Source organism: Nerophis lumbriciformis, linkage group LG32, assembly GCF_033978685.3.
Source record: "Nerophis lumbriciformis linkage group LG32, RoL_Nlum_v2.1, whole genome shotgun sequence".
NCBI lineage: Eukaryota > Metazoa > Chordata > Actinopteri > Syngnathiformes > Syngnathidae > Nerophis > Nerophis lumbriciformis.
In genome coordinates this window covers 3,016,746-3,028,032 of record NC_084579.2, presented here as the reverse complement: position 1 = coordinate 3,028,032, position 11,287 = coordinate 3,016,746, and the positions used below count along the sequence as shown (strand labels likewise).

The 11,287-nt window shown below is 37.0% G+C and overlaps 1 protein-coding gene across 4 annotated transcripts in view; it reads left to right on the top strand.

Moving 5' to 3' along the window:
• heatr1 (HEAT repeat containing 1) overlaps window positions 1-7,972 on the top strand; it is an 80,969-nt gene extending 72,997 nt beyond the window's left edge. For all 4 annotated transcript variants that reach the window (XM_061926701.1, XM_061926699.1, XM_061926700.1 and 1 more), the window contains 2 exons: window positions 105-213; window positions 7,779-7,972. In XM_061926701.1, the coding sequence (XP_061782685.1) occupies window positions 105-213; window positions 7,779-7,867 (198 nt within the window). In that variant the 3' untranslated portion in view covers window positions 7,868-7,972. The remainder of the gene's footprint in view (window positions 1-104; window positions 214-7,778) is intronic.
• The last annotated feature ends 3,315 nt before the right edge of the window (window positions 7,973-11,287 follow it).

Genomic DNA, 11,287 nt, shown 5'->3' with positions numbered 1-11,287 from the left:
ATATTACACTCCACTCATCCACTTGACCTTGTCACTGAGTCCCCATGATAAAGAAGGTGAGAAACACTGCTGAAGCACCATCTTTGTGTCTCCTCACCTGTCAGGTGCGCTTCTCCTCGCTGCTCATGCTGACGGAGCTGGCGGCCAAGCTGAAGGAGAACTACATGCTGCTGCTTCCTGAAACCATACCCTTCCTGGCAGAACTCATGGAGGGTGAGCTTCTATTTCCACATACACAAAGATTTCTATTTACAACATGAACACCTGCTCAGTGGTTAGAGTGTCCGCCCTGAGATGGGTAGGTTGTGAGTTCAAACCCCGGCCGAGTCATACCAAAGACTATAAAAATGGGAGCCATTACCTCCCTGCTTGGCACTCAGCATCAAGGCTTGGAATTGGGGGTTAAATCACCAAAAATTATTCCCGGGCGCGGCCACCGCTGCTGCTCACTGCTCCCCTCACCTCCCAGGGGGTGATCAAGGGTGATGGGTCAAATGCAGAGAATAATTTCGCCACACCTAGTGTGTGTGTGACAATCATTGCTACTTTAACTTTAATTTTTTAAATGTAATGATATATACATACGATGCAAATATAAAAAAGGGTAAAAACATTTTGTTTTGTTTTGTAATTGGTTTTTAATTTTCATTATTTACTTCAAGTTATTACAGTACATCTCTATATACATATTTATTTTTTATTAATATCGGCCAGAGGGGGTGCATTTCAATTTCTTACACGCACTTGTTATTTCATATGTTGACCGGATGGGGAGCACTTCACATTTTTTTTACACACACTTGTTATTTCATATGTTGACCAGAGGGGGAGCACTTCACATTTTTTTACACACACTTGTTATTTCACATGTTGACCAGAGGGGGAGCACTTCACATTTTTTTTACACACACTTGTTATTTCATATGTTGACCAGAGGGGGAGCACTTCACATTTTTTTACACACACTTGTTATTTCATATGTTGACCAGAGGGGGAGCACTTCACATTTTTTTACACACACTTGTTATTTCATATGTTGACCAGAGGGGGAGCACTTCACATTTTTTTACACACACTTGTTATTTCATATGTTGACCAGAGAGGGAGCACTTCACTTTTTTTTTTTTTTACACACACTTGTTATTTCATATGTTGACCAGAGGGGGAGCACTTCAGATTTTTTTACACACACTTGTTATTTCATATGTTGACCAGAGGGGGAGCACTTCACTTTTTTTTTTTTTACACACACTTGTTATTTCATATGTTGACCAGAGGGGGAGCACTTCACATTTTTTTACACACACTTGTTATTTCATATGTTGACCAGAGTGGGCGCACTTCACATTTTTTTTACACACACTTGTTATTTCATATGTTGACCAGAGGGGGAGCACTTCACACTTTTACACACACTTGTTATTTCATATGTTGACCAGAGGGGGAGCACTTCACATTTTTTTACACGCATTTGTTATTTCATATGTTGACCAGAGGGGGAGCACTTCACTTTTTTTTTTTTACACACACTTGTTATTTCATATGTTGACCAGAGGGGGAGCACTTCACATTTTTTTTACACACACTTGTTATTTCATATGTTGACCAGAGGGTGAGCACTTCACTTTTTTTTTTTCCCACACACTTGTTATTTCATATGTTGACCAGAGGGGGAGCACTTCACATTTTTACACACACTTGTTATTTCATGTTGACCAGAGGGGGAGCACTTCACGTTTTTTTACACACACTTGTTATTTCATATGTTGACCAAAGGGGGAGCACTTCACTTTTTTTTTACACACACTTGTTATTTCATATGTTGACCAGAGGGGGAGCACTTCACTTTTTTTTTTTTACACACACTTGTTATTTCATATGTTGACCAGAGGGTGAGCACTTCACTTTTTTTTTTCCCACACACTTGTTATTTCATATGTTGACCAGAGGGGGAGCACTTCACATTTTTACACACACTTGTTATTTCATGTTGACCAGAGGGGGAGCACTTCACATTTTTTTACACACACTTGTTATTTCATATGTTGACCAAAGGGGGAGCACTTCACTTTTTTTTTACACACACTTGTTATTTCATATGTTGACCAGAGGGGGAGCACTTCACTTTTTTTTTTTTACACACACTTGTTATTTCATATGTTGACCAGAGGGGGAGCACTTCACATTTTTACACACACTTGTTATTTCATATGTTGACCAGAGGGGGAGCACTTCACACTTTTACACACACTTGTTATTTCATATGTTGACCAATGGGGGAGCACTTCACATTTTTACACACACTTGTTATTTCATATGTTAACCAGAGGGGGAGCACTTCACATTTTTTTACACACACTTGTTATTTCATATGTTGACCAGAGGGGGAGCACTTCACTTTTTTTTTTACACACACTTGTTATTTCATATGTTGACCAGAGGGGGAGCACTTCACATTTTTTTACACACACTTGTTATTTCATATGTTGACCAGAGAGGGAGCACTTCACTTTTTTTTTTTTTTTTACACACACTTGTTATTTCATATGTTGACCAGAGGGGGAGCACTTCACATTTTTTTACACACACTTGTTATTTCATATGTTGACCAGAGGGGGAGCACTTCACTTTTTTTTTTTTTTACACACACTTGTTATTTCATATGTTGACCAGAGGGGGAGCACTTCACATTTTTTTACACACACTTGTTATTTCATATGTTGACCAGAGTGGGCGCACTTCACATTTTTTTTACACACACTTGTTATTTCATATGTTGACCAGAGGGGGAGCACTTCACACTTTTACACACACTTGTTATTTCATATGTTGACCAGAGGGGGAGCACTTCACATTTTTTTAAACGCATTTGTTATTTCATATGTTGACCAGAGGGGGAGCACTTCACTTTTTTTTTTACACACACTTGTTATTTCATATGTTGACCAGAGGGTGAGCACTTCACTTTTTTTTTTTTTCCCACACACTTGTTATTTCATATGTTGACCAGAGGGGGAGCACTTCACATTTTTACACACACTTGTTATTTCATGTTGACCAGAGGGGGAGCACTTCACATTTTTTTACACACACTTGTTATTTCATATGTTGACCAAAGGGGGAGCACTTCACTTTTTTTTTTACACACACTTGTTATTTCATATGTTGACCAGAGGGGGAGCACTTCACATTTTTTTTTTACACACACTTGTTATTTCATATGTTGACCAGAGGGGGAGCACTTCACATTTTTACACACACTTGTTATTTCATATGTTGACCAGAGGGGGAGCACTTCACACTTTTACACACACTTGTTATTTCATATGTTGACCAATGGGGGAGCACTTCACATTTTTACACACACTTGTTATTTCATATGTTAACCAGAGGGGGAGCACTTCACATTTTTTTACACACACTTGTTATTTCATATGTTGACCAGAGGGGGAGCACTTCACTTTTTTTTTTTACACACACTTGTTATTTCATATGTTGACCAGAGGGGGAGCACTTCACATTTTTTTACACACACTTGTTATTTCATATGTTGACCAGAGGGGGAGCACTTCACATTTTTTTACACACACTTGTTATTTCATATGTTGACCAGAGGGGGAGCACTTCACATTTTTTTACACACACTTGTTCTTTCATATGTTGACCAGAGGGGGAGCACTCCACATTTTTTTTACACGCACTTGTTATTTCATATGTTGACCAGAGGGGGAGCACTTCACATTTTTACACACACTTGTTATTTCATATGTTGACCAGAGGGGGAACACTTCACTTTTTTTCTTACACACACTTGTTATTTCATATGTTGACCAGAGGGGGAGCACTTCACATTTTTTTACACACACTTGTTATTTCATATGTTGACCAGAGGGGGAGCACTTCACATTTTTTTTACACGCACTTGTTATTTCATATGTTGACCAGAGGGGGAGCACTTCACATTTTTACACTCACTTGTTATTTCATATGTTGACCAGAGGGGGAGCACTTCACATTTTTACACACACTTATTTCATATGTTGACCAGAGGGGGAGCACTTCACATTTTTTTTTTACACACACTTGTTATTTCATATGTTGACCAGAGGGGGAGCACTTCACATTTTTTTTTACACACACTTGTTATTTCATATGTTGACCAGAGGGGGAGCACTTCACATTTTTACACACACTTGTTATTTCATATGTTGACCAGAGGGGGAGCACTTCACATTTTTTTTACACACACTTGTTATTTCATATGTTGACCAGAGGGGGAGCACTTCACATTTTTTTACACACACTTGTTATTTCATATGTTGACCAGAGGGGGAGCACTTCACATTTTTTTACACACACTTGTTATTTCATATGTTGACCAGAGGGGGAGCACTTCACATTTTTTTACACACACTTGTTATTTCATATGTTGACCAGAGGGGGAGCACTTCACATTTTTTTTTACACACACTTGTTATTTCATATGTTGACCAGAGGGGGAGCACTTCACATTTTTTTACACACACTTGTTATTTCATATGTTGACCAGAGGGGGAGCACTTCACTTTTTTTTTTTTAACACACACTTGTTATTTCATATGTTGACCAGAGGGGGAGCACTTCACTTTTTTTTTTTACACACACACTTGTTATTTCATATGTTGACCAAAGGGGGAGCACTTCACATTTTTACACACACTTGTTATTTCATATGTTGACCAGAGGGGGAGCACTTCACATTTTTTTTACACACACTTATTTCATATGTTGACCAGAGGGGGAGCACTTCACATTTTTTTTACACACACTTGTTATTTCATATGTTGACCAGAGGGGGAGCACTTCACATTTTTTTTTACACACACTTGTTATTTCATATGTTGACCAGAGGGGGAGCACTTCACATTTTTACACACACTTATTTCATATGTTGACCAGAGGGGGAGCACTTCACATTTTTACACACACTTGTTATTTCATATGTTGACCAGAGGGGGAGCACTTCACATTTTTTTGCACACACTTGTTATTTCATATGTTGACCAGAGGGGGAGCACTTCACATTTTTACACACACTTGTTATTTCATATGTTGACCAGAGGGGGAACACTTCACTTTTTTTCTTACACACACTTGTTATTTCATATGTTGACCAGAGGGGGAGCACTTCACATTTTTTTACACACACTTGTTATTTCATATGTTGACCAGAGGGGGAGCACTTCACATTTTTTTTACACGCACTTGTTATTTCATATGTTGACCAGAGGGGGAGCACTTCACATTTTTACACTCACTTGTTATTTCATATGTTGACCAGAGGGGGAGCACTTCACATTTTTACACACACTTATTTCATATGTTGACCAGAGGGGGAGCACTTCACATTTTTTTTTTACACACACTTGTTATTTCATATGTTGACCAGAGGGGGAGCACTTCACATTTTTTTTTACACACACTTGTTATTTCATATGTTGACCAGAGGGGGAGCACTTCACATTTTTACACACACTTGTTATTTCATATGTTGACCAGAGGGGGAGCACTTCACATTTTTTTTACACACACTTGTTATTTCATATGTTGACCAGAGGGGGAGCACTTCACATTTTTTTACACACACTTGTTATTTCATATGTTGACCAGAGGGGGAGCACTTCACTTTTTTTTTTTACACACACACTTGTTATTTCATATGTTGACCAAAGGGGGAGCACTTCACATTTTTACACACACTTGTTATTTCATATGTTGACCAGAGGGGGAGCACTTCACATTTTTTTTACACACACTTATTTCATATGTTGACCAGAGGGGGAGCACTTCACATTTTTTTTACACACACTTGTTATTTCATATGTTGACCAGAGGGGGAGCACTTCACATTTTTTTTTACACACACTTGTTATTTCATATGTTGACCAGAGGGGGAGCACTTCACATTTTTACACACACTTATTTCATATGTTGACCAGAGGGGGAGCACTTCACATTTTTACACACACTTGTTATTTCATATGTTGACCAGAGGGGGAGCACTTCACATTTTTTTGCACACACTTGTTATATCATATGTTGACCAGAGGGGGAGCACTTCACATTTTTACACACACTTGTTATTTCATATGTTGACCAGAGGGGGAACACTTCACTTTTTTTCTTACACACACTTGTTATTTCATATGTTGACCAGAGGGGGAGCACTTCACATTTTTTTACACACACTTGTTATTTCATATGTTGACCAGAGGGGGAGCACTTCACATTTTTTTTACACGCACTTGTTATTTCATATGTTGACCAGAGGGGGAGCACTTCACATTTTTACACTCACTTGTTATTTCATATGTTGACCAGAGGGGGAGCACTTCACATTTTTACACACACTTATTTCATATGTTGACCAGAGGGGGAGCACTTCACATTTTTTTTTTACACACACTTGTTATTTCATATGTTGACCAGAGGGGGAGCACTTCACATTTTTTTTTACACACACTTGTTATTTCATATGTTGACCAGAGGGGGAGCACTTCACATTTTTACACACACTTGTTATTTCATATGTTGACCAGAGGGGGAGCACTTCACATTTTTTTTACACACACTTGTTATTTCATATGTTGACCAGAGGGGGAGCACTTCACATTTTTTTACACACACTTGTTATTTCATATGTTGACCAGAGGGGGAGCACTTCACATTTTTTTACACACACTTGTTATTTCATATGTTGACCAGAGGGGGAGCACTTCACATTTTTTTACACACACTTGTTATTTCATATGTTGACCAGAGGGGGAGCACTTCACATTTTTTTACACACACTTGTTATTTCATATGTTGACCAGAGGGGGAGCACTTCACATTTTTTTTTACACACACTTGTTATTTCATATGTTGACCAGAGGGGGAGCACTTCACATTTTTTTTACACACACTTGTTATTTCATGTTGACCAGAGGGGGAGCACTTCACATTTTTTTTACACACACTTGTTATTTCATATGTTGACCAGAGGGGGAGCACTTCACATTTTTTTTTTACACACACTTGTTATTTCATATGTTGACCAGAGGGGGAGCACTTCACATTTTTACACACACTTATTTCATATGTTGACCAGAGGGGGAGCACTTCACATTTTTACACACACTTGTTATTTCATATGTTGACCAGAGGGGGAGCACTTCACATTTTTTTGCACACACTTGTTATTTCATATGTTGACCAGAGGGGGAGCACTTCACATTTTTTTACACACCCTTGTTATTTCATATGTTGACCAGAGGGGGAGCACTTCACATTTTTTTACACACACTTGTTATTTCATATGTTGACCAGAGGGGGAGCACTTCACATTTTTTTCCACACACTTGTTATTTCATATGTTGACCAGAGGGGGAGCACTTCACATTTTTTTACACACACTTGTTATTTCATATGTTGACCAGAGGGGGAGCACTTCACACTTTTACACACACTTGTTATTTCATATGTTGACCAGAGGGGGAGCACTTCACACTTTTACACACACTTGTTATTTCATATGTTGACCCAGAGGTCCTTTTTTGGGACCACCCACATGTTGATAGATGTCACCAGCAGGGGTGCAAATGAGACATTGTCTATTAGATGCAATGTTATTGATTTATGTTATCACTTGTTCACACCTCCTCATATGGAAGATACTTTTCCTCCTTCATGTCTCAAGAAGGGTAGAAATACAAGAACACACACACACACACATCATCTTTAATTGTTGTGTGTTTCAGATGAGTGTGAGGAGGTGGAGCAGCAGGTTCAGAAGGTGATTCAGGAGATGGAGAACATCCTGGGAGAACCTCTGCAAACTTACTTTTAACACACACACACACACACACACACACACACACACACACACACACACACACACACACACACACACACACACACACACACACACACACACACACACACACACACACACTTTAGTGTACAAGAAATAAATGGTCCATCACCACAAACAAAGAAGAAAAGCAACATTTGTATGTTCTTGTCTTTTATTGTTTTTTTACTTTTGATACATCACATGTCCACACTTGACTGATGGATAATAAAAGATGCATTTTGTACATAAAAGATGCTTGAAAGCAGCGAGTCATTTGATGTTGTCAGTGTTTTTTTTAACTTTGTTCACCAAGTAGAAAACACTTAATATACAGTAGCCTAGTAGGCCTAAATAGTCATTAAAAACAAGGCAGAGGTTTTATTGATCACTGTAATATTGCACACAGATTGAACAGTCACACTGAATGTTTCATTGATTCTCGGGCCGACCACTAGATGGAGCCCACGTGCCACAAAACTATTTGTCACTTCTGGCAAATATATCTCATTATTATATTATATTATATTATATTATAGCATTAATTTCATCTTCTCAGCATGTTGGGGGCCAATAAAGATGCACTTTGGACACCTTTGGTATATAGTGACAGTACTTAATTACTTCATTGACATATACTGTACATTCATCAAAGATCGTCTATAGTGACAGTTGGTACTTAATCATTGACATATACTGTACATTCATCAAAGATTGTCTATAATGACAGTTGGTACTTAATTCATTGACATATACTGTACATTCATCAAACATCGTCTATAGTGAATTCATTGACATATTGTACATTCATCAAAGATCGTCTATAGTGACAGTTGGTACTTAATTCATTGACATATACTGTACATTCATCAAAGATCGTCTATAGTGATAGTTGGTACTTAATTCATTGACATATACTGTACATTCATCAAAGATTGTCTATAATGACAGTTGGCACTTAATTCATTGACATATACTGTACATTCATCAAAGATCGTCTATAGTGAATTCATTGACATATACTGTACATTCATCAAAGATCGTCTATAGTGACAGTTGGTACTTGAAATATACTGTACATTCATCAAAGATTGTCTATAATGACAGTTGGTACTTAATTCATTGACATATACTGTACATTCATCAAAGATCGTCTATAATGACAGTTGGTACTTAATCATTGGCATATACTGTACATTCATCAAAGATTGTCTATAATGACAGTTGGTACTTAATTCATTGACATATACTATACATTCATCAAAGATCGTCTATTAATTCATTGACATATACTGTACATTCATAAAAGATCGTCTATAATGACAGTTGGTACTTAATTCATTGACATATACTGTACATTCATCAAAGATCGTCTATAATGACAGTTGGTACTTACTTAATCATTGGCATATACTGTACATTCATCAAAGATCGTCTATAGTGAATTCATTGACATATACTGTACATTCATAAAAGATCGTCTATAATGACAGTTGGTACTTAATTCATTGACATATACTGTACATTCATCAAAGATCGTCTATAGTGAATTCATTGACATATACTGTACATTCATCAAAGATCGTCTATAGTGAATTCATTGACATATACTGTACATTCATCAAAGATCGTCTATAGTGACAGTTGGTACTTAATTCATTGGCATATACTGTACATTCATCAAAGATCGTATATTACTTAATTCATTGACATATACTGTACATTCATCAAAGATCGTCTATAATGACAGTTAGTACTTAGTTCATTGACATATACTGTACATTCATCATAGATTGTCTATAGTGAGTCACATGTAGTACTTGTTACAAATGTAACCAATTATTAAATTAAGTCTAATTGATATTCATCAAAGATTGTCTATTTTTAAAGTCACATGTGCTTGTATTTAATTGACGTTCGTCTATAACAGTTGCATGTTTGTGCATGTAATTCAGTGACATTCATCAAAGATTGTTTAATGGTTTGTACTTGCAGTCATTCATTCACATATGCATTCAGCAAAGATCGTCTATTGTGACAGCCACATGTGTACTCAATTAGGCCGTCTATAGCGCGGTCACGTGATTGCCATTCATCATAGATCGTCTATAGTCACGTGTTTGTACTTTTAGTACTTCATTGACATTCATCATAGATCGTCTATAGTCACATGTTTGTACTTGTAGTAATTCATTGACATTCATCATAGATCGTCTATAGTCACATGTTTGTACTTGTAGTAATTCATTGACATTCATCATAGATCGTCTATAGTCACATGTTTGTACTTGTAGTAATTCATTGACATTCATCATAGATCGTCTATAGTCACATGTTTGTACTTGTAGTAATTCATTGCCATTCATCATAGATCGTCTATAGTCACATGTTTGTACTTGTAGTAATTCATTGGCTATTATCATAGATCGTCTATAGTCACATGTTTGTACTTGTAGTAATTCATTGGCTATTATCATAGATCGTCTATAGTCACATGTTTGTACTTGTAGTAATTCATTGACATTCATCATAGATCGTCTATAGTCACATGTTTGTACTTGTAGTAATTCATTGGCTATTATCATAGATCGTCTATAGCCACATGTTTGTACTTGTAGTAATTCATTGACATTTGTCATAGATCGTCTATAGTCACATGTTTGTACTTGTAGTAATTCATTGGCATTTATCATAGATCGTCTATAGTCACATGTTTGTACTTGTAGTAATTCATTGGCTATTATCATAGATCGTCTATAGTCACACGTTTGTACTTGTAGTAATTCATTGACATTTATCATAGATCGTCTATAGTCACACGTTTGTACTTGTAGTAATTCATTGACATTTATCATAGATCGTCTATAGTCACATGTTTGTACTTGTAGTAATTCATTGACATTCATCATAGATCGTCTATAGTCACATTTGTACTTGTAGTAATTCATTGACATTCATCATAGATCGTCTATAGTCACATGTTTGTACTTGTAGTAATTCATTGACTTTTATCATAGATCGTCTATAGTCACATGTTTGTACTTGTAGTAATTCATTGACATTCATCATAGATCGTCTATAGTCACATTTGTACTTGTAGTAATTCATTGACATTTATCATAGATCGTCTATAGTAACAGTCACATGTTTTTGCTTACTCTAATTCCTTCACACATACACGCTGCAAAGATCGTCTATAGTCTACTCAAGTGTTTTCTTGACATGCATCATAGATCGTCTATAGTTACATGTACATTCATCAAAGATCGTGGATGAAATGTGTTTAAATGCGCGCTTTCTCCTTAAAAAATAAATAAATGCAAGTCTCTGTTTTCTCAATGATTAACGCTGCGTGACGTCACTGCTCGGGCGGTGACGTCACATGTCTTTAAAGCCCTGGCGGGTCGCGGCGGTGAG